This window comes from Dufourea novaeangliae, unplaced genomic scaffold, assembly GCF_001272555.1.
Source record: "Dufourea novaeangliae isolate 0120121106 unplaced genomic scaffold, ASM127255v1 scaffold208, whole genome shotgun sequence".
NCBI classification, from domain to species: domain Eukaryota; kingdom Metazoa; phylum Arthropoda; class Insecta; order Hymenoptera; family Halictidae; genus Dufourea; species Dufourea novaeangliae.
The window spans coordinates 1,815,480-1,841,291 of NW_015374114.1; the positions used below are offsets into that span (position 1 = coordinate 1,815,480).

At 44.1% G+C, this 25,812-nt stretch overlaps 1 protein-coding gene across 3 annotated transcripts in view; it reads right to left on the reverse strand.

Annotated features, from left to right (window-relative positions):
- Positions 1–17,901, reverse strand: part of LOC107190959 (potassium voltage-gated channel protein Shal) — a 109,187-nt gene extending 91,286 nt beyond the window's left edge. For all 3 annotated transcript variants that reach the window (XM_015579876.1, XM_015579874.1, XM_015579875.1), the window contains exon 1: positions 16,787–17,901. In XM_015579876.1, coding sequence (XP_015435362.1) covers positions 16,787–17,901 — 1,115 coding nt within the window. The remainder of the gene's footprint in view (positions 1–16,786) is intronic.
- Between the last annotated feature and the right edge of the window lie 7,911 nt (positions 17,902–25,812).

Below are 25,812 nucleotides of genomic sequence, written 5' to 3' on the forward strand. Positions count from 1 at the left end.
AGAAAAATGGAATTGCATTATTCTGTCTTGGTCGCAAGATTCGAATTCTGTTGTAAAATACAGAGTGGGCCAGAGAATGGGGGTACTATTTTCGACGATCCAATAAAAGTGAATCGATTGTAAACCGATCGAAATTCTGCAACGTACGCTCATTTGATATTGTTCACGCCCGGCATGTTATAGGTAGCGATGAAGCGCGATTTCAGGACGGAATTTCCATGATTCGAATGGCCGATGGATTCCTGGCAATCGACTTCTCCCGACGCGGGGCGTTGTAACACACCGATGACAGGGGCTCCATTAGCATTTTATTGGGGACTATAGCTGCCTGTTGCATTGATTAGTCGCGTGGCGGTGCGCCCGCGATCGAAGCGCGGACGGATTAAGCATCGAGTGGGGTGGGGAGGGAGAGGGGAATCTAGCCGGCGTTTTTCAGTCTCGATATATTAAGAATCCATTAGCTTGTTGCGCGCGTCGGCCCATCGATTACTGTTAACGATACTTAATATTTCAACGCTCCTATCAAGGGACTTTAATGAACTTTGATGAGGCGTCGCTGTCAACAATCGTATTGGCAAAACAAACACCGCAGTGTGAGCGACAGACTGCAAGCTTCACGTTAATACAACCCAGCAGGAACCTTTGGTAAAAATTTTCAATCGTAAGTGTACAAGAAAATATTCTTAGTAACCTAATACCTTAATAGTCTTGTAGAAATTTTACTTAATTTCAAATATCAAGATGTGATCTTCAATCAAATTTGTCTAGAAATAGTTCTTGTTGCCTGTTATATTCAACAAAATGTCACGAAGAACAGATTGGCTATTGAGGATTAAGAATCTACTGTAAATAAATCATGACTGGACTACAGATGTTAGTGCATTTACAGCGTGTCCCTTAACTTGGAAAATGCAATACAATAAAGATTTTTCATAACGTTTAATATTATGTACGTCTCACAGTGTTAATGCAGCAAAGCATTCAGTACAGAATTAAAATTCTATTCCATTATAATTTTTAAATATTGGTATCTGAAATTTTGAATAAACTTCCGGAGTCGAATCACGACTTATATAAGCTCTCGTCGGCATAAAAACGGAAGTGATCTACGTTAGTCAGACATGTACCTGACACCCAACGCATCAATCAGATTCGATCGTTCGGTTCTTCGGGACTATTCCCAGAAGAAAATGAAACACGAGGGGGATAAGAGCCTCCCGTTAACGAAAAGTAACCAAAAATAACGTATTCCGGGCCTGTTATCCTGTCCACCGCGGCACGAATGTATGTCGTAACCGGGAACAGGGAGTGGAGAACGATGGTCGAGCCGTCCCCAAGGTGGTGGCGGTATATTTTTATCGTTCCTCTCGGTAAGAACGACGAGTCCCTGCACGCGGACCGACAGGAAATCGATGGCCAATGAAAGTTCCATTATAAACCCCGCGACGTCGTCGTTCCACGGTGGAATAATTATAATAAAACACTATCCGCACGCTCGAGACCGTAAACTAATCGCTGGCGATATCGAAGCTTCAGCCGCCATCCTTCACGCCTGGAAAAACATCGACGACGATAACATCGAGCGCTTATCGGAGGACACGTGGAAATAACATCGAACGGTCGAAAAGATAGGTGTGGGTGCTCTGTTCGACCTTGTTTTCCAGGTGATATCGATCGATATCAAAGAATATGTTTACAGGCTAACATTAAAGACAATTTTATTATAGATGACTAAAAACCTAAGGATACCTTCATTGTATCCATTCTAAAATATAAAAGTGTTGCTTTCCTAATAATGATATGTAAGATTTACAAAATTTTAATTTTATTCCTTAGTGTTCAGTTTGCATTGTAATGAATTACACACTTGCATTTTACGATGCCGTCAGTGGAGTGCAAAGGGTTACAAGCCTCTCTGGTAATTCACGATCTCGCAAAGAATTAAGGCTGTAGAATCACAGGAGACTCGTAACGAGGTACCTCGCACTCTATTAGACGAACGTTACGAAATTTATTCACCAGACTAACGCTCAACCGTGAAACGCGTTTTCCATTACTTTCATTTCTATCCGTTACAATTGTGATAATGGTCATCTCTCTCCCCTGCCCCCCCCCCCCCCCCCCCCCCCCCCCCCGCCCTTTCCCATCCGTAATCAACCTCATCCGAATAATCCTCTCCAACTAACGTTTTTTTCGGCCTCCTCGATCCTTATCGCTGATATTCGAGTTCACGAAGCCGAAATTTCGGGCTACTTTCTTTTCTTTTTTTAATGCTCCCAGGACCGCTCGAGAGTTTGACGTTTCACCTGTGTCCGTGGCCTATTACCAAGATTAATGCCGGCTGGCTTAGACCCTCGGCCGGTCCCCCGGGTTATCAAACACGCGCGCGCTCCTCTCCCCTCTTTTGTATCTACCGAAAATACATGGTGGTGCTTCCGGGCCGAGCATCCCCGAGCACCGTCAATTATTCTAATTAAAACAGGTACAACAACGCGGCTTTTAAAATTCGACAGAACATCTCGTGGAGACGGTGAAAATGGAAAAGGGGGCGGAGTTTCTATAGCTCGTCTAATCATTTAGATTTCACCGTGACGGAAAATTACGAGTCAATCACATTTAAGCCTGCAACACAGTTTTCTAAACAAGAAAATTTTCGGTTCCAAGGAGATCAAAGGGTCCGTGTTGTGTATGTGTCAACGAGATCCCACCAATCGGATTCAGGCATCTCACGAGAGAACAGGCGCCCGGGTCGCCTCGTTTCCATCCAAAGCTTATTGTGCGCGCACGCTGCATCGTCTGGTTCCCCCATGATTGTCGCGCGCCGTACAATGGAAACCCTGTTTCCCGAAGATCCGAAAAAAAAACATATCTCATTCAAAGGCCCAGGAACAATAGGCACCTGCGGAAAATGTGTCACGTTATTCGATACCGAAAAGTGCCACCCGTGCCTGCGGAAAATTTCAACCGTTGAAAGAGTCGCTCTTCAAGAAAAGAGTCACGAACCGAGGGGGTTAATGAGGCCGTCCGTGCAAATTACCTCTCGCTCGACGTTATCTCTCGCAGCGTTTCGTCCTCGTTGCTCCGTTCGTTATGCGTCCATCGACGTGCACGCACCCCCTTCGCGCCCCATTTTGCGCCCCTTTTATGCCCTCGACAAGCGCAGCGCACCAACGTTTTCACGCCGCGGCGGCGCCCGATTCCGTTCGATCGAAAATGGCGAAATTCATGTAGCTAATCGCGATCCCTGATACGGGGAAGCTCGCCGGCGTTAGTCGCGTAATCCGATATAAACGACGCGAGGGTTGCAAATTATTAGAACGGCGCGCACGGGGAAATTTCGTCCCCTCCCGCCCCTCCCTCGATCGGTGACCGAAGCCAATAAATGCTTCTCGTGCTTGGTACGATTAAACGGTGCAATTTTCAGCTGTTAATGAATCGTACCTTTCGATTTGTGCACAGTTATAATTATATCGTATTATTTAGTATTTCAAGTTCCTATACAGGTGTTTATACATAGTGGTCGTACAAGCGAGTAGGGGGTGATTCTACGTGGAAAAAATAAGTCGAAAATATAGAATAGAGTTTTTGCATTTGAACACTTCGTTTTCGAGATAACCGAATTTGAAGATCTGCTGCATACGCGTGCAATTGGCTTGGCTAGCGCGTCTGTTCATTGCACGTGTTTAAGATTAATTTTCACCTAGAATCACCCATTACCCGGATGTATCAAAAGTTATGTGCATGACACGCCTGTAGATACACTTACTGAGAGGCAACAAATATGTGCACACAGTGTTTGAAATTAACAGAAAGGTGTACGTGTACGTAAAAAGATCGTAATACAAACTGTACTTATAAAATACTAGAAATAATAATAGCATAACAATAGAATAGCATACAACTCCTTAGTGTTGTATCCTGAAAGATTTAGATATATTCTCGCCAATCATCGCCCTTTTATCAATAAAACGAATATCTGTCACACCGAATCGAATGGATCTACCGGGAAATCAATGCACTATTCATAAAAATAGTAATTCAAACTCTTAAAACCTAATTACCCCACCTCCCCCCGTGGAGGAACGGACGTCATAACGGCCGGTCGAAGAAGGGCCATAGTACCCCCGTAGCCCCGATATCTCGCTCCGTCGAAAAGGATCGTTCGGAGGCTCCGAACATTTACGGAACCGCGCGCGCAATATCCTATCCGACAATCTCTATTATCGCGGCGCGCAGATAAAGCCTCTCACGAGGTAGGCTAGAAGGCCCATCCGCGAGACCAGAAAATAACTCGCGTAATCTCCGTTTTATCCGCGAGCGTGATGTGCAATTTTAACGATCATTATCGACCGAACAATGTCACCGGACCATCGAGTCCCCGTATTACGGTATCTCGACTTTCCAACGAATAGACGCGAGTTAACGAGCGTTTGAAAGTCTGCGAACGAGGAACCAGTAATGAATATTGATATAGACGAGTTGAAAGGATTTAAGAATTCGCGATGGCACGGACAGAGTGGAAAGGAATTTTCTTTTTGAGAGGAGGGATAAAGTCTTTGTAATTAATATAGCTGTTTGGTGCCAAATGAATTTGTCAAGGAAATTGACGGAATGACAATGGCGATACCCCTGAATAACTGGAATACTTCGTTTCTAGATAATCGAATTCCAAAATCTACTGGATACACGTGCAATCGACTCGACTAGCGCGTATAATTCACTACCGTTCTGTTTCCACTTGCCGTCAGCACGAATACACGCATTTCAGAAGTACGTTTCAGACTCGATTTTTCCGATAACCAAGTTTCGATTGACAAAAATAATATTCTACACTTTTGATTGGTTTTTAGACAAGAAATCACCTCCTATCCGCTTGTATCGTACTTTTGGCCGCACCCTGTGTAAAAATTGATTGTGATAGATCGTGCAGCTGCTACGTTCTGTCGACACAAACACACGCGTTTCAGATTAACGTTTCAAACTCGATTTTTTCAATAACCAAGCCTTGAAGAAATTATATTCTACACGTTTGATTGATTTTTACACGCAGCATCATCTTCTATCCAGATCTACCACCCCGTGCATTTCATTGACCGAGGTTTCGCGCTCATTCCTCCACGTATTTACCACCAACGAGAGGTGGATATTCAACGAGCGTGATGGTAAAAGCTTTCCGAGCAAACGAGCGTAATGACCGCGCGTTTCCCGCTATACTGCGGATAAATGAGACTTTACGCACGGTGATTCCTCGCCCATCCCCCTCCCTCGGCCATTCCTTCAAAAACCCATCGAATAAAAGCACCGTGGCCAATCTCGCGAGCTACTCGTGGCAGCAGGATAGAAACCGGCCACGATAGATATTCCAGGATGATCGGAACGGCTAAAAACCTTGGGTCGAGAGGGCATTAACTAGAAGAAAAAGTGATCTTTCTTCACTCTCTCTCTCTCTCTCTCTCTCTTCGCGACCCCCTTAATTTCAAAGCTCCCAAGAGGATTTTTCTTACCCTGCCCACGGAACACGTTTCTTGTCCCCGTCCACTTTTCCACGTTTTTCTCCGGGCCAAGGAGATTGATTCGGAGTTTATGCTACGTGGCACACCGGTGGGAGGGGTTGAAGCAACGAGTTTCTTCGAACCAAGACGTATCGTTAAGCTTGCCCGCATATACGCGAACCGTGATTAATCGAGAAAGGTCGGCCATGTTTTTTCTCCTAACCCACGGTTTCGTCTAAACGCCCCATAGAAATACGTTCGAGCAGCGTTCCACCCCAAGGAAATAATATGAAAATTCTTCTTCTTATTTATCCCCCTGCGCGTCACGAAGATTAACGATTTCTGGCATCGGGCTGATGGGAAATAAATGGTCGTTCGTCTTCTGAATACCGAAATTCATGTACGGGGTCGACGTGCTCAATTATTCGCGGGTTTTTTTTTACTGTAATAGGACCGTGTAGTTGTTTATGGGAATCTGTCTGGAATCTTCCTCGTTAAATTTCTTACCGAACACAGTTTCGAAATTACAAGATTTTTGCGCCTTTGATTTGCTCTCCTCTAAAGTTGTAAAGGGTCCAGATATAGAATTTTAATGAAGGTTCATTTATGGAACTGGTAGAAAAATACATATTCCTTTAGCCGGCTCCAGTGACGGTAATGGCGTGCAAAAGTATTGTGTCGCGATACAGAAAAATTCATATAGATTAATTTGAGGATACTTATGTACAGTAAGAAATTCCTCGAGCAGCTTAATATTTAGGGGGTTTCTTATTACAATGATATCGTGGCCCGATGCTTTTGCACGCCACTTTACGTAATGCAGCTCTGTCACGAAAATCGCAGCGTCACGAATACGTGACGAGGGCGTGACGCTGGGCGAACGTGTTAATAGCCATTCTTGTAACAAAAATCTTGATCAAAGATCAAGAGAACAGTGGGTACAATCAAAATACTCTGGTTTATTATTCACGGCCGTAAAACTCGCGTGCACTTAACGATACGTAAGTTTCACCGTTCTCCAGATTCATAAAGATCATCCGTGAACAGTAATAAAGACCAGGGCTATTACGAGACATTCATAGAACATCCATTTTTCTTCCACACTACGATCTCTTTTTTCGAGCACAGTTTTGCAAGGAATCAACCATTTCCGCGAAAGTAGTACCAATCTATCGTTCCATTTTCCATCACGGTGGACTCCATAAAACAACAATCCAGGTTTGTCCTTCGATCACGCGAGTCTCGGAATCCCAGTGATTTCTTATCAAGTGTTTCGAAGGAAAACACGTATAAAGCTTTCAATAACTTCAGAATCGATCTCGTCTCAGCTCTAGTGCGCCTCCAATCGCTGTCCAGCCTGACATTTCCACGATCGAAATATCAGTTTTTCTTGGGGCTGTTCGCTGCGTAGATCGATCCAACGAAAAAAATCGAACAACAACGTTGATACAAAAAAAAAACTAAGAAGACCAGGCTAAGACCAATCTAAAAACCAATGGAAAAAGAGATATTTCCAGTTATTTCAATTTTTTCAGTTAAAAATAAGATCCAGTAGAAAAAAGGTTTGTCAATTATACGTATTAGTCACTAATAAATCAAATTAGTCAATAATTTTCAATTTAATGTCCCGTTTTTTAGTTGAATCGACCACTGCGCGACGGGTACGTTTCACAATGCGACGCGTATCAAAGGATTGAAAGGGTATCTGCGGGCTACTTGGTTTTACAGTTTTACGGGAGGCGCACACCTGAGCGAAATGTATTCCGTGTTTGCGTGGTTATTTTGGCGCGGCGCCAGTCGAACCTCGAGAACCGACCCAACGAGTGTTTGCCGAGCGTTTCGCCCCGTTTTAGTTGCTGCTCGCCTCCACCTCCTTCGTCTATTCTGCTGTCCCTTTATCTCTATATTTTCGTCACCCTTCGATTCCGATCCTAATGCCAATAAAAGCCTGTTGCCAATAAAAGGACGAATTCAAAAACCTATAGCATAATGGCATTCTTCCTATTCTATCGAATTATCCTGTATTATCGACTACCACCACAAAGAGTGGATCCCGATCCTCCCGAAAAAGACGAACGATCAGTTAGAATTTTCCCAGCGGGACGGTTTCGAATCGTTTTCATCGATCTGTTCGAGACTCGAAGCGAGAGAATTCGACGGGGGCAGGCGGCCAGATTTCAGCCAGGAGCATATCGACGTGCCTAGTCATCTTCCTAACCATGCCACTCGCTAGCTACTGCTGCGCCCATGATCCAGCGTGGGCGGAGATGAATATTCGATTCGTAGCAAGGAATCCACCCGCGAAAATCCAGAACCCGGCAGTCTACAGTCCGTTAGAGCGAGAATTCTCGGATCGGTAGGTTATATTCTCGGAAGGAAACAGAGGCTAAAATCTTCCGATGTGAAAGTTTAAAGATGGCGACCGCCGATGGCGATTTTCCATTGTCTCCACCAAAATGTGATATTATTCGAAAGAGTAATCTTCTCTCGGAGAACACGTAAAGGTTTCAACGTGGCGTAGGTTTCTTTTGATCTTACAAGAAATTCGCATCAATTTAGTATTAACCGTGGAGGATTTGTTCCATGCATTATTGTTCTCTTTAGACCATTCACCTTTTTTCTACCATATTACCGAAATTCACGGAAAATTTGTAATCGAATTAAACCGTTTCCGCTTCTCCGCATCGAGAAAGTTTCGAAACAGGAAACCAACCCAATTTCGGGGCGAACTTTCCGCTGCAAATATTTGCCGGTGAAATTCATTTCCATCGATTTAAAAAAAAATGATATAGAGATTTTTCTGCGGCGGAGAGGCACAACTTTCGAAATTATTTCACCGAGGCGCGGCGGCCCGGTTGGTTCCGGCGTTCTCTCATCGCCAACGGGGGGAAATGATTCAGCGTTCAGACTCTCTTTTTTTTTTATTTAAAAGGAAATTACGTTCCAGCCGAGGGAATCGACGATTCCCGTCGTTTACGATTTCCATGCATACATTCCGAAGCGTCGTAAAGCGAGACATCCCGACGATTTAAAGAGGTTTCTGCGATGGGAGACTATCGATGGAAGAGATTGGCCGATAGACGAACCCCTGATTGAATCCACTCGCGGCGACCTAAAGTCACCGGGAACTATAGTCGAGCTTAAAAGTACAGGATGATTAAAAAATAGTTCCACAAATGAAGTCCTAATAAACAAGTATTCTTGCAATCCGTGGACTTAAACCTACTGGTTTCCTGAGACACTTTTAATCGATATTGTAATCGAAATTCTACAGGACGATTCAAGAGTACCTTCACAAGATGTCCACGTATGCTGAGTACTTCAGAATGAATAGAAACGTTCTATTAAGTCGTGTGACCTAAAACCGTTCGTCGACTTATAAAATGAATTGTTATAGGCTGATTCAAAGTAGTATCACGCAAAGTGCAATCTCTAATCTTCGAATAGATCAATGAAAAAGAAATGGGCATTAACATGTTAAGGGTACCAGTTGTCTCTACTATAAGTACAAAATCCGTAGAACTTGGGCAATTGTTTTCATAGGACTGATAAAGATTTTGGTACGTAGAATTAAAATGAACTGAGGCGAGCAGCATTTTGATTTGTTTGTACAAACTATCAAGAGTTACAACGCTACAGACATAAATATCGATCGATCATTCGTTTTCCATTAACCTAACGCTGAACGTTCAGATATAATCTCTTACACCATTGTGTAGTTTACATACGCGGTAGAACGTGTTTTTCCTAAGAGAACCGAGCAACGAGCATCCTTTTTTTCTTTTTTATCCACTGTATATTCGTGGCCGAGGTCGAAGAGACTCAAACCCGTGGTATTTTCGTTCGTTCGTTTCATTCTTTACGAGACCGAGACGATTGCCTCGCGAATCTCTAAACGATCCGCGGCGCGAACTTTTCCGAAACAACACATCCCATCCGCCTCCTCGCGGGCAATAAAAATGCAAAACACGAGATACCATCCCCGTGCGCGGACAAACAACGTCGCCGGGTGGGGAGAAAATTAAAGTTATCGATGCATCGGATCTCAGGCTTGCTCCGTTTCACGAATACCAGGAACGACGTGGGCGTCGATAAATTTTCCACGACGGAAAATTAAGAATATTTCGAGTGAATCAAGCTCTCGAATTCCACGATTCTTAAAGTCGTGGAATATCTCTCTCCTAAATTTCCGATTCGCTCGATGCCCGTGATGCTCAGTCAAATTTCTTTCGCGGCGAAACTTCGAGAAAAGTTTGGAAAGTTCCATCGCCGAATCGCCAGTGGTAAAAATGCATAATGGACTGTTTCACTATGAGAACTTGATACGGCTAAGCATCGTTCTTCTCATCGTAAGGTCGGTTCAAAACTGTGAAACTCGCACGGCTGTCGACGTAACACCTGTATCTTACCCCTTTAACTCCTAATGTTGCAACACTCATTTTATAAGTGCGTTAAATCGTGTCACCGGTTAATATTTAACTTTTGTCACAAGCGAAATTCAAGTATTCCTTAAAAAATATATAAATAAATAGGTTGGCTTAATATCGATATCTTCGACTTCAAAATAATAAGATACACGTATAACATATGTACCTATATTGTAAGTCTCATAATTTTGAAGTAACGATTTTAGGGTCTGGACGTTAAAAGGTTAATTGCGATTATTATAGAATTTACGTGTATAAGATGAAAAATGTACTGTAATGGAAATCACTATAGGGCGAGGTTCGACGATACAGTGGAATGCCGATTATCCGAATTGTCGATTATCGGAAACGCCGAGCCATACGAGATACCATTTATCATCGGAACACAAAACGATTATTCTACTGCATATTATATACTGTTATTACCAACTTCATAAATAACTCTTAATAACAGAAAATTCTCTCGGTACACCAAACCCGAATAAAGAATCCTGAACGCATAAAATTCCCTCGTACGAGCATTCTCGAAATCCAACCGCTCGAAACGAAAATTCATCGAAACAGTGCGGCAGTCCATTTTTCGCCGACACCCTCTCGAATTCCCGAATTTAAAAATCATAAATCCAGCCGAATTAACCTGTCAACAAGTTCCCCGTTAATATTCATCAATCCCGCGAAAACATACGAGGAACTCCCGCGACCAGGTGAAACACCAAGCCTCTCTTCGCACAGTGGATATTGTTTCCTTTTTTTTTAACGACCATCAGCAGCATTCTTCGTGGCCCTCCGAAAATTGCTGAAATTTTTCGACGAGCGAACGCGATACGCGCTGAATCGCGTCCACGCGTGCAACGATGCACTCGCGACAATGCACCGCGATGCAGTTGCACGAGTAACCGCGGGTCCGGCTGGTCGCATAATTTCGAAACGCGTTTTACGCTTTTTCGCGTCCGCACCAGGGAAAATACGTAGCGGATTCGAGAGGGAAAAAGCCATGAATAATCGACAAAAATGGAACGACTACTGGGAAAGTTCATGCACCTACAGAGATATCCTCATCGTAAAGCTGCGTCTACACTATACAGCGAAACAATGTTGTATACCAAAGTTAGTTAAATACAGTATGGATGGCATAATTTTGTGATCTTTTAGTTGGCAAAAAATTGCCCACCCATAGAACAACTCTTACATTATACAATTATTAAAAGTACCAAGGCATAGAACACTCAAAATAAAATTAACATTAAAAGTATACACATTTATGAAAACTAAGAATCAATTGTTTCGAGGTAAATTGAATCGGTAAAAAAATTCGTAACACGATACAAATTTTATCGATAATCTGCAAATGATTGCAAACATTCCGCACAAGTGATAATTATTATACCGCTGACTCGAGTTTGCTCAGCGATATGGGCACACAATTGGTGGCCCAAAAACAACGTCAACCGATCGAAAATCGTTCTCGTAGCGGAATGTGCACTTGACGTAGGTACACAGAACTCGCGGATCGATGGGTCTTCCTGGCAGCCAACCGATCCTCTCTATCGTTAATACGTCGGACACGGGTGGGTGGGGGGCATCGAGGGCGACGCCTGTTTATCTACCTTTCGGAATAGGTTCGGGAAAGTATCGCGTTAGAACGCTGCTAGAGAAATCCTCGAGGCACCTGTTGATCCTGCTCGTTCAAGTTTGAAGGAACCGACCTGGACTAGCCTGGACACGCAAGCTGGAAAGGCCTGGCGCGCCGGTGCTGACGCAGGAAAAACCGACGACGTTATCGTCCCCCTGCGAGCAAACAACCTCCCCCTTCAACCCCACAGACTGTTTGCGGTGGCCCACTATCATCCCCTCGTAACCGTTCGAACGACAGCGAATCCCTGACTCTGACTAATGTGTATGCACTTCACCGTTTGCCCCGAGCATACACCTGATAAATAATAATTCTTTAATTAGGATCGGTAGACTATGGCCAGCTCTGTTTGGAAAATGTTATGAATAATTTAACAGATTTTAGAAAGGCATCGTATACGTAACTTTGGAGAATGATTTTTTTTTTAATACCATCGATTCATTCTTACCCCGATATGTATAAAATATTTTTCTTACTATTTATATAATTGTTTTAGAAATGTTCGTCTAGCAACGAAAACTCTTACCTTTTTTTTCTAAAGATTGTAATACCGTAAAATGAGCCGTTCATCTGCTAAAGCGATTAACGACGCCGAAAACTATCAAGGAAATTTATTTTAAATACAGAGAGTTAAACACCGATCAATTAGTGCACTGGCACTGAAGTTTGCAAAATAAATTCAAAATCTGGAGTTAGTCCAAGTCATAATCATCTTATTCCAAGTTACATTATTTCAGCTAAAAAAAAGACGAACACTGAAATGTAACAAGTTGAACGTTTGTTTGAAATTCCACAGGGATTGGCTACATTTCCGCATTTTGTTGTCATTTATGTACATATCTTCCCCCACCAATTCAAATGTTTATTCAGTATTTATCCGTATTCCAGAAGGATTTTCCGGCTGCTCCCATCTGTTCCATGAAAAGAAAAAAAAAAAGAAAAAAAGAAAAGGCGCGAAATGATAAACAAATGTTTTTCCGTCGAATTACCAAACAAAATCTTGGCAATAGCAGTCGAAACGAAAATCGATCGGATTAATTTTCATTCGAACAAGTAGCGACCAAAATTGACGACCAGAAACAAGAATCGATATAACGGTATAACAGGAGGATCGAGAGTGATCACGCCCAGAGTTCTGATAAATTCACCGTCGACCGAAGTGTTATATGTTTCCACGGTCGAAACAATTTAATGGAGCGCGATTAAAATTATCAAAGGCTTGGGAGGGGTGAGGAAAACAGAAACAGCGAAAATCCGACCGACCGAGACAGAACTGGGAGAGCTAAATCGCGATAATTAACGGCGAAAACGTGGAAACGTCGCCTATTATAATTCCATCGACGAGACACATTTGTCCAGAGGGGATAGAAGAGGAGGGATCGCGAACCGCGTAATAATGGGCCGTCATTATCCTTTAATGAACCTTATACGTTCGCCGATCCGTGTGTCCAGCCGAGTCGTCCAGGAAAGTTACTCCAATCAACGAAACATTGTCACCTGTTCCCTAATTAAATCCCCCCGGTGCAGTCGCAATCGACCGTTCCGCCACGAACTGGAGCTTTTAAACATCTCCCTATACGTTCGTTGAAGGATAAGGGAAGAATATTAGATAAAGAGATTGTGCTGAATCAATGATAAAATTGAAGAGGTTAACGTGGGTAAAGAACGGGGGAACCTGTGTCCTGTTAACTAAACTGAACGTTAAACCAACAGGAATTCATCGAAACGCGTAAACTATCGCAGTCAGAAGGGTTGAAACTTCGTTGTTATTAAGTGATATTCATATATTATTATGTACTATATATTCTGCATGTGATATTTGAGATAAAATGATACATATTAGAGAAGGGGAAATTGATGGATCACGATTGGTTCCGAATCCAATGGTTTTGCTCTATCATTTCACTTCACGACAGAACGTTATTCCATCGGATTCCTTTATCGGGAATATTTTAACCAGGAAATCGTTCGTGACAACTCGCTACTGTCTCTCGTTTGACTTTTCCGTGAGCGTATGAACGAGGAAAACACTGTAGAGTTCGTCATTTTGCCACTGGCCACAAGCGTATAAACACGGTGGACGTTGTAACGTTGCACGGGCTAATTTTTGTTTACTATTGGAACTGTGTGGCCGAATGGAAATTCTGAAATTTCCATTGGATGATTTTTCCAACCGGAAAATCCACAAACTTTCCCCAAAACAGCCACTTCCCGGAGTAAAAACATCACACGCACGGACCACAATATTTTCGTTCATTGGATCAGGCTACACTCGCGATCGTTCCGAACACAAAAATGAAGAAAACGTCGCACGACGGTAGAAAATGACCTGAAAACGCAATGATGGGGGGATCAAAGTTGCGAAGGAACACTCGAATTCGTCGGCTGTTTTTGTGCGATCTTAAAGTCGCAAGCTTGGCGAATAGCTCGCGCTGTGCGAGACGAGACGCGACCACCGGCTGCGTGATCACGCTGATTGTCAGCTGTCCGCGGCGAAAACGAAACGAAAATACCATTGACACAGATTTCACCGGAGCAGAAATAGGAGGGGCTGTACAGGTCGCTTCCGTGGGCCGGAAACGGGGGATAGGCGAGCCCTCCCGCGGCGACCACCGGCCTAGACGATCGCTTTCACGCAACGAAACTGACGCTGAATCCGTCATATCGAGTCAGCCTCCTGTCGGCATTAATCCTTCCATTCCCAAATCATTTAAAAGTTAAAAAAAATAGGTTTCGCAGAATAATCTTTTTACTTGGATTATTACTCTATTACCTAGTGGATAATTTTTACCAAACAATTCTGCACTAAAAATCCAGAAAAGAAATTAAACTTAGTTCGTGTAATTATAAAGAACAAAAACCCAGATGAAATCGTAAAATCGTCAATCTATACAAGTAGCTCTGATAATTTGAGCACCCACAGGATAAGATTGTATATTATCCCAGAATATAAAGCACGGTCTGTATAAATAATTCCCTGGTTATTAGCCGTTAACGCTACACAGTCGTCATTGCGAAATATCTCTAAAGACGGAATAAACGTTTCGGGGTGCCTTATTGCGAGGATCTGCCTGCAGAAAGCGGAGACTCCGTCCTCGTGAAAGGCTGGAGAAGGAATGAAAGAATGAGGTTTGCAGAGAGACAGAAATTTTCGTCGACGCAGCGGCCAAGCGGTCTTCAGAAACTAAAAGCAAACAGAAGCGTTCTCGTTGGACGTTCAGCGAGGATACGGAGGGATCGGTTGGTTTAATTCGCGGAAAAGAGAGGAGGCCTCCGCGATAAAACGACGAGATGAAAGCGGTAAATGCAAGAAATCGTCGTCTCGATGGTGCTTTCCCGGGGGTTGTTGCTTCTCTCTGTCGCGGTGGATATTTAAAGAAAGTCAGCGAGGTCCTTCGGTGGTAAAAAAGGTCGACAACGACCTCTGTTAAAAATACGACCAGTGCTTGTCGCAGCTTCTAGCGGTTTACGCCAAGCCAATTAACTATTTGCGAAACTGTCTGGATACGTTCGAGTGTCGTGGATCTCGAGAGGGACTGTGTTTACCCGATTCACATTTGGATGTACTAATTATTTTATAACTCATCGCCCGAGTTCTTAACTATGCTAACTGCATTTTTCAAACAAAGTTCGTGAATCAATTTACGTCTCATTGGTACAACGAATACAAATTGGTACACTATAATATAAAGAAAATTCAAACTGGAAAATAACAACTATTCCTTTCAGTCCTAACTCCGAAAATTTGAAAGTTTCTTTTTTTCTTAATAGTTGTATCTCTAAATACTGAAAACTATTAGAAATTTGTATTAATAATAAAATTTTGTTAAATACCGTAATAAATAGCTATTTAGTAGATGATACTATAGTGTGCTTAGTTATTTCTCTACTTTCCTGCTTCTATAATATTAAACATCGTAAACTTTAAACTCAGTTTTCTTAGTTTAGTCTTAGAACTGTCTTGTTACACACATCCGATTGTCAGAAATTATTTTATAGATTAGATTGTACAAATAATATCATTCTACCTATTAGTATGTACTTTTTTCCTTTTAATACATACATTTGTTTACGAAACTCTTGCGTGTAAATACTTTTTCTATCCACCATGTGAGCTTGACACAAGTATTGTTAAGGCACAACGGATATTTGTGTTTCGAGTATAGCGACTCAAGGAAAGAGAAAACTTACATTGTCTATCGAGGATATGGCAAACCTTCATTAGGAGCTTTGCTTTCTTGGGATACAATGGTGTAAGTACTGTAAACGCGTAAAATCCACAATCTAATTATTAATACACGGAGTGTCCCTGGATCATTAAATTCTCTGCTCTGTGCGTAGAAGTAAGCCAATTCTGCGATCGGCGCACTTTGCTTCGCCGGAAAGTTGAATGTTTCGACGTGGTACTCGAAGCTTTGTGCCTGTTACCTCTTCACAAAGTAATGAGGATAAAGGACTCGCTACCCTCCCTGAGCCCTTATCTTTGCTTAATTTATGCAAGAAACAAAGTCAATTAGAATTCTCTTGTGGGTTACAATCCGTAAACAAAGAATACCGATTTCCATAATTCAATCGCTGCCTTCCAAGTTGGTCGACAAAAATTGGAATTAAACGGACATTCGTTTCTGCTGATCAACCTTTGAATTCTGCTGTGATTGTACGACAGTTGTAATCTACTCGCACGAAACCTACCACCGTTTCACGATGTAGATATGTTTGGCTAAAAAGCAATTATTTTTAAGGTGAGATATCTCCTATCAACGTGTGACAATATACAGGTAGTTTTAGAACAAATCCAAAAATCTTGAAAGAGAAGATGAATTGGTTGTTTTCGACGTTCTCTCTTGACAGAGAATATTCTAGTGATGTAAAAGAATAATTATCAGATAAGGCAAAGGCTATGTAATTTGATAGATGTCATAAAATCTTCCAGCTGAAGTAGTGTCTTTTTCGTACAACTTTGACAGAACGTAATGAAAATGGAGTTTACAGTTGTTTATACATTTCGTCGGTATTTCACACAGAAAACAAAACAGGAACGACCAATAATAACTTCTATACCAAATACATGTAATTCACGTCTGGAAAATAGTACCCATTCGCGAAATGAAACGAATTTTCCTTCGTCCAGGAAAAATATAATAAAACCACTGTGCTAGAAACTCCATGAACTTTCCGGACGACCCAATAGTAACGAAAAGAAAACAAAGAAGAAGAACGAGAAAAGAACTCACCCCAATGTGGTCATAGTCACGATGGTGTACCAGAATGCAGCGGGTATCGACGTGAAGTTCGTCCCGTCGACGTTCTTCTCCGCGTAGAACATCACGGTGGCGAATATGATGATCGCCATCGCCAGCGAGAAAACGAGAAAACCGAGCTCCGAGGCGCATGACTTCAGCGTGTAACCGAGAATCCGCAGACCTTGAGAGTGCCTGGAGAACTTGAAGATCCGGAACACACGAAATACCCGCAATGTGACGAACGCGCCGGACACGTCGTCGTTGTCGGTGATACCGAGACCGATGTAATACGGCAATATGGCGACCACGTCGATGATCGACATCACGGATCGTGCGAACTTACAACGGCTCGGTGCTGCGAACAGCCTCAACAGATATTCCGCGGTGAATATCATCACGCACGCGGTGTCCAAACAGAAGAACACGATCTTGTAACGTTCGCCGCATGAAAGCGTGCCGGCGCGTCCCGGACGATTACCGCACGGCACGGTCTCGACCACGTTCGCCAGCACGCTAACGGCGATGAAGAAACCGGTCACATAGTAGAACACCAACGCGGCGGTCGATATATGAGGATTCTGAAACGCCCGCCACATCTTCTGCCTGATATCGGGCAGCTGTTGCAACGTTTGATCCCCATTCTCGCTAAGTTTATCATCCATAAGACGTTCCGCGTTCTCCCGTTTCCGGTCACGGTAATCCTCGTAACAGCAATCGCCGATCACGTCCGGCAGTATACCGAAAAACGCCAGCTCCTCGTCGTAGCTGGTCAGACATTCGTGCTTCGGATAGTGTAGCTTCCCGGTACGATAATAGTTCAATATGTGACGGAATATGTCCGGATCACGATCGAAGAAGTACTCCTTGCTCTCCTCGTCGTAGAAGAATTCACGTTCGTTCGAGCCCAACAGAGTGTCCGGATACTTCTCGAGGGTGTTCCGCCACGTCTCGAAACGACGACCGCTCACGTTGATCAGCAGCTTCTCGTCGTCCGCCTTGCGACGATCCTTCGGGATCGGCGGCGGCGGCAACGGATGGGTCGCGATCGGCACCCAACCGATCGCTGCCGCACGTGCGAACGGCAGCCAGGCCGCCACCGAGGCCATGGTTCAATTATGGCGGTGAACAGTTTTACTTCACGCGCACCGAATTTTCGTCAACTTATCTTCTTCCTCTCTCCTTCACCAAGTCGGAGTCTCCTAGCCACCCAAATGCCCCGGCTAGATCTCTAGAATTCGGTAACGTTTACACCTCTTCCGTGTGTATCCTGTGTGCACCCTTTATCCCTTTCTATCCTCTCGATGCTCATCTTTATGCCCCTGTTGGATTTTATGCTTCTTGGAGCAATCCCCCCTCCCCCCTGGAAAACTTGATCCGTCCCGAATCCCACCCTCCCCCCTTGAAGGTAACTGCTACGGATCGCTTTCGACTCCCGGAATAGAAGTCCTTCTAGACCAGTGTCACCTAGCGATTTAGCCCCCGGAAGTCGGGCCCAGTCGCCATGCGACCGTGCAACCTTCTATTAGCTGATCGTCGACCGGCGACCGTCCCACCAGCAACGCGTCGACGACCACGATCCCTTCGGGAACGTCGTAACCGCGATCCTAAGATCGTGCACGGCCACCAAGTCCGTCATCGTGACACACCATTCTATCTACTCCTCCTTCCGCCGGTTTTCTTTTTCTGCCGCTAATTCTTGCACACGTCACCTTACGCGATATTACGAACAACAGAGCTCACTCGAACCGGCGAAGGAACGCGAACACCACCGGCAGCGAATCGCCTCCTGGCAACGTGCCTTCCAACATCATCGATACGGCTCTCCGTGCTCATTCGCCTATCTCTCCCTCTATCTATTCGCCACGTCCAGATCGGTATCCAGCTCCCAAGATCTTTTCCATCTGTTCTTTCCTCGGTTACTCCTTTCCCTGCTCGGTGTGACTTAAGAACCGCGACCAGGGCCTAGTTCCTCTTTATCCTCGAGAACCATCGAACATCTACATCGTCGGGCACAGGACACACACACATGCACACATATACAAGTTTAATTTACACGATGTAACAGTGGCGAAACTCCAAGCATCCCGTACACCATTCTTCACACAGCGTGCAGTAACGTTTCAATTAATCCAAGAAAGGACAATAGTGTATTCTGTCATTGTTGGTTCTCGTTAAAGGACTCCTGTCCGCCACACCAGAAGGTAATCTTCTGTTCCAGACAGCCGAGGAATCACGACAAACGAACTTTATAACGAAGTAACTCCCGCCACTGGATTCTTGGCGAGGAACCAGGGATTTTCTGTTTTCACGGGATCCTCAATTTTCACAGAATTCTTCGAGCCATTCCGCGGCAGTTCCCACGACACGTCCCGGTCGAATATTCGATGTCGTCGCACGGTCCACGAGCATCGTTCGCCGCTCGAGGAGACACACGACCGCTCTCGTCGTCCTCGTCGTCGAGCACAGTGTGCGCGGTGGTGGCCGATGGTGGTGGTGGTGGTGGTGAATCAGCGATTGTTCTCGGCACGCGCGAGCTTTTTTTACCCGCTCGAGGCGGCTCTCCCCGTCGTTGTCGCGGGAACGCCGCAAGTGAAGCTTCTCGGACCACACCACGCTCGCGACTCCCTCCCCTCGGTGTAATACGTCAGAGCAGCAAGTAGAAAGGCGCACGAGTTAAAAAGCCTCGCACCGGTGTATCATCACCCGCGCGGATGTGTGTGTATGTGGTTTTCCTCTCTGGTGGAGCTCCCGCGATAGACGGCACGTCGCATGCGTCACCACGGTGGGCTCCTTCCTCCTTCCTTCCCTCTCTGTCTCTCTCTCTCTCTCTCTCTCTCTCTCTCTCTCACTCGCTCTCGTAACGCCCGTGGAGAAGTCGAAGAGATCACACACCACCAGTTCTCGAGAGACCACAGGGTCCAACCGGGTAAGTAGAATAATCTACACGCTCGACCAGCACAATCCTCGGCGTCGTTCTTCCCTCGACTCGGCGATCTGTACGACGTTCACTCCCCTCTTCGGGTCGATCATGGTCTCTCTCGACGCGAACGACTGGGTAAAAGAAAGCTTCGAGAGCAAACGCGAAATTGTTGAAAACAGCCTAGCCCCACACCGAATATATTCTCTTGTATTCTTAGGTCAGAGACCCTCGAAGTGCACGGTCGATTGAAAGTCTCTGAAGAGGACCAGTCAGACGCCCGTTTTGTACCTCGGTCCACGACAAGGTACTATCCACCACCCAAGGGTTACAGTCCTTCTACACTCGAGATTTAAATCATATTCATCGATGTCCACATCACCTGATCCTCTTCCACGAAGACCAACGTGTTTCTACACGCGCGTGCTAGATAACAGCGTGTCTCCCGCGGTGGTTGTGTATCAGCAACGTCGCCAGGCGATCCCCTCGTGGATCATCGTCCGCGCGTACGCGTGAGAAAGACAGAGACCACGGTCTCGAGGTTAGACGACTGTTTAGACGCGATCACAGACAGACACACGGTATATGGGGATGTATGTATCTGTATTTTCGTGCTGATAGTGGTTGTTGCGATGTGACAGGCTCGCAAGGAAAGAAAAAATGAAGCAAAGTAAAGGCGCGGGGCGGGCAGGCCGGGCGGACACGTTACGGTAGAGGCTATCCGTCTCTGGCCCTGGGTTACCCGCTCGGTTGGCGACTCGCGACTGAGCTCTCTCTGGTGGTGGTGTGTATCGGTCGGTAGCCTAGTCTATGGCTAGCTTGCTTGCTCGCGGGTGGCGAGGTAGCCGGCACACCTCGTCTCCGGAAGAGAAGCGTGCTGCTGCCTCTCGAAACTGCCTCGAGCCGCCGACGTCGGAGCAGCCGCCGCGACGCATGCAGCGCGCCGAACGAACAGTCACCTAGCCAAGGTCCAAATTGATTTTTACGTCGCGGCGTCGGTGGCGACGCACGACGGCGTCCCGACGCGACGGCGGAACCGCTTCCCCGTTGCCCGGGCAACCCTCAACTATGACGTCATGCCCACCACACGACTCTATCTCTTTCTCCTTGGCACAGCGACTTCGACACCCTTAACGGAAAACCTCCCCCTCTCTACGCTTGGCCCTACCTCTCTGGGTACCTAGAAACCTATCTTCTGTCCTTGTTCTTCTGTCCACTACTCTTGATGCTTCCCTCTGCCGGTTCTTGCTGCTTTATCAAATATAGGTGGTACTGCTCGATTTCGTTTCTTGTTCTGCCACGAGCTTTTCTTCCGTGTATCCCTTCTTCCGGTACTTCAAACCTCCGAGAAAGCGGGAGAAGTTACTAGGCCGAGTGAGGGCAGCCTACTAGTTGACGGGCGGGAGGGATTTGACTAACTTGTTGCCAATTGAACGTTGCCGAATGAAGCAAGATTATTGTAGTTTAATGGAGGAACATTTTGATACAACATTCTCTCTAGCATTGAATATATATATTTATCCGCTTACTGTATAAGCGTACGTACAGTGCCTCGCATGTTTGTTCACGGAAGGCTGTCGCTTCCATTTGATCAAACTACGTACCAGAATGCGAACTTTTAACCCGTTATATACTTTTAACCGCCGGCTGTGAATATTTTAAAACAAAACTTATCACGATGGGATGGTAACCATAATGATACTAGAGAATATATGAATAGAAATGGTATTAAAACAAGGTTATACTTACCACGTTGACAGTCACAGTGAAAAAGGCCGTGCGTAGCCAGACACGCTTTATTTCCTTTTTTTAAATCATAAATCGTCGAAAATATAGAGAGTGCCTCCGAAAGGTGTGTACAAGCGGGCATGAGGTGATTCCTCATAAAACGATATGAAAAAAATTAACAAGAAAATCTTTCATTTAAGACTTCATTTTCGAGAGAGCCAAATTTGCAAAATCATTGACACGCGTATGGTGAACGGGACTTGGCCAGCGCGTCTGTCCATTACGTTCCATTTCTACTTACTAGCACGACGAATACATGCGTTTCAGATTAGTGTCCAAAGTCAGTTTTCACGAAAACAAAGTCTTAAAGGAATAAAAAATTGTACTCCATATTTTCGACTTGTTTTTTCACATAGAATCGTCTCATGCCCGCTTGTACATAACTTTCAGAGGCACTCTGTACTCGTGCCGTGTAACCTACGTAATAGTATGCTAACAAACTACTAAAATAATAGCTAAAAAATAGGGAAAATCGCTTTTCCTATATCTAAAGTTCGACAAACAAAAGTAAAATAGTAATTTCTAAATATTTTTAGACTACCTGAAGTTGTGAAATTTGCAAACACAAAAACCCTCCCTCCGGGAAAGTGATAATAGGTAATTGGTCTTACTTTAAATTATACTGCGATATTAATTTATCGCAAAGATTTTCTAACGGTATTTAAATAATCCAGTCTCTTTGATTGCAAATTCAGAAATATGTGAACTGATGTATGAATCACTGTACTCTTCTCTGTGACTTTGTTCCTCTGTTTCAAATATTTTGTCTTTAAATTCATTCCATCTGTCGAACCTTCGAGACTCGCTCGCTTGTTTGTCTCCAACGCGCAAGCTCCTACGCCCGTCGTCGGGGCTTTCTTTTGCTACCCGGTTCCACCGACTCGCTCACCCTCTCCCCTCCCTTTCCCCAACGCGATTGAATTAAAATGTAGGTTTATGGAACTACGCGCGGCCGGCTCCTCACTCGCGAGAGTCACCCTCCAATTATTCCGTGATTTTAATTCGAAGTCAGGCGTGTACCGCTTTTCGATACCGGTTTATCGAATGCTGTAGATCCATTCCGCCGAGCAGAAATTCGGATGAAGCGCGTACAAAATATACTTCGTATTCGATTGTTACGGTAGATGGTCGTCTTTGTACAAGATATCATTTTATAGCGACAAAAGTTACGTAGTTTTTAACCCTTTAATGCTTAGACTCTTAAATCGTTATTTCAAAATTATGAGACTGATATATACATATATGTTGTATTTTATTATTTTTTAGGTCGGAAATGTTGATATGAAACGGACTATAAAAATGATACATACATTCTAAAGAGGGCTGGATTATTTAAATACTGTCAGGAAATTTTTTCTAGAAAAAAGATTTTCCAGCAGTATTAGAAAAAGTACAACAGCCTCTATGAACGAAACGTATATATTTTCGACGATTTACGACCTGAAAAACGAAATAAATTGTGTCTGGCTACGTACGGCCTTTTTCACTGTGCCAGTCAACGTGTCATATTTTCCCCCAAGTAATTCATACAACCGAGAAACAAAAAGGATTATTTCCAATAGTGGTGCAAAAATGGCGAATAAATCATGTAACGTACTGGTGCGGTCTTCAGTGGGGTTAAAGAGCTTTTGGTTTCCAAAGAAATCTACTTCCTTAAATACACTCTGGAACCGGGAGTGGAGGGGAAGGGGGCTCTTCTCTTCAAGTATCGTTGACGTTCAATCACAAAAAAACAAAATAACATTTCTACGCAACAATAGTAACGTAGTCACTCCGCGTTGATTACATGACATGCACCGTCCCCCCATTTAGAACGTATCTTATTTTCCCTCCGTCTCACGTGGCACGTTCCGAATCTTCATGCTACGACCAATTACGCGTTACCTTTTGTCCCACCAAGTTTCCCCGGCTGTCGTTTCTCCTTCTTATTTTCCGTCGGCCCTCCTTTACGCTCGCCGCGGCCCGTGCTCCTGTCTACTTCCGCTTCTCTTCAAGAACAACTCTCCCCTCGCCCCCGTCGCACCTTCGTCGAACACACCTTTTTTTGTTCGTCCGCTGCTCTACCGTTCATAGCTTGGACATACCCAGAACTTCGAGCAGCCTTCTTCTTCTCCTCCTTTTATACTTCTTCATTTTCTTCTTATTTTGTCGCCCGACTTGTTATCGTCCCTCTCAACCCCTAATCTGCCGTCCACCACCTTTCCCCCGGCGAAATCCTCGAGAGTCAACTCGTCGGGTCAGGTCCACCATCCTCCTTCGATTTTTATTTTATCGAACGAATTCATGGCGTTCTCGAGAAGTCCCCTCGAAGTACTGTCCACTTCCGTTCCCAGAGCCTTCTCCTGCCAGCGTCGACTCCGAGGGAATCACCACTTATCAAACAACCCTCGTACATATTTCTTCTTTTTTTCAAGTAATATTTTTTTCTTTGAATATTTTCTTTTCTTGTCTTAAAATATTCTAAAACGTATTAAAATTACGAATACGTTTTCTGTGTTACCTAAATTTTATTTTAAATAGCAAATAAAATGCCATCTTCTCAAGACGAGTATAGTCGGCATAAACATCGAAAGGGTTAAATCTCACCGTGAAAGAAGTTACTACAAAAATACATATATTTCTGACCGCTCCTCTGAATATTCAAAGCCGAGAAGTACAATATCACGAACACATAACGTAGCGTTCAACCGCGGAATGAAATTAAAATCACGATCGTTATCGTAAACGTGTGACGGGTCACGTGTTTGCGCGGGATTACCGCGTGTTCCGTGAATTCGATAAATTTTCCGTGAATCAAAAAAACGATGAACGATAACGCAAGAAGTAGAACAGAACCGAGGCGACGGGGAACATCTGCACGGTTCATTTAGGATGCGAAAGTAGCTCGTGGAAGGAGCTCTAAGCGTCGGAAAAAGGGAGGAGACGAAAAAGCAAGGTATACGGCACGGATCTTTCCGGGACCACTTTGCACCCCCTACGGACCAAACGACAAGGCCTGGTGCCGCCAGGTAAATTTGCGCCCCGCGCTAATGAACGCGCGAAAGAGTGCAACCTCAAAATACGAGTGCATACCCTCCAGCCGCGGAAGTGTAACGTACGGTTAAGTACAAGCTAAGCTCGAGCTTTCTTCTGCGCCTCCCCATTCCCCCCACCGCTGGTCGCGGAGGGCCTTTAAACACCGTTTAACCCCCTGGCATATTTCACAGGGGGAAGGGCCATTATACATATGACCCCAGTGAACCAATCGTGTGCAGCTCGATTATCGTGTAATTCATACGCCCCTAGTACAGAGATGGGCAAATTCAACATAAAGAGTTTCGAATCACGAATATAAAATAAAAGAACAGTATCGTGCAATTTTTAATCGATTAAACCTGGAAATACCAATTTTTCTAATAAAATAATATTTTTTCTCGAATGCGTAGATACTTGGCGAACAATTATTTAATCTCATTAATTGTTTACAACATCAGGATCTTAGGTACTACTGCTTTTCACTATGTATTACTCGAATGAAAAGTCCGCCGAACTCTGGTTCAGTACAAATTTCGACCTAGATTCTCGTGTTTAATCCTAATCGGGAATCTATTTTCTTTTGGAATTATTTTTTCTTCCGTTAAGTATTTTATCCTAATTACGGGTGAGTCGGGAAACGTGGGAAAGAGAAGCGGTTTTTAAAGTGACTTGCACGTTTCAAGAAAGATCGCTTTCTTTGCAAGAATTCTTTAATAGATCTTGACACAGTTGAATGTATGAACACTTGTATGTGGAATACTTGGTCACGTAACTGTGGATTTCATAAACCTTCGAACAACGGTGTCCGGGTCAATTTTGACACAGGATTTCAAGAGCTTCGCCAACTATTCTATATTACAGAAACAATCTAAAGAGTACAATTTGGTTGTACTAGCATTTTATAAAAAGACCTACGTGGTCTCTAGAAATTCATTCCAAAACACATATAAAGCCAATACGTAGGGGATATATCTGGACCCGGGTGGTACTGGTCATCAATTCGATCATTAAAAACGTCCGTCTTTCGGGGGGTTAAAACGAAAGTGTACACGCAAGTTTTACGTTATCGCGAGTCTTTGGGAAATAGGGGAAGTTTGTCCGTTGACAGAAAGATTTTCGAATGAATTCGAAATCGAAGAAATAATACGAACGGTCCACCCGTGGTATTATAGGATTAATTCGTCACTGATAACCAACCTACCCCGATTCAAAAGCAATCCTCATAAAAATAACAATCTGGGAATTATTTGAAATAAAAAGACGTTTCATCGATCGAAATCGGGGAAAATAAGAGGGA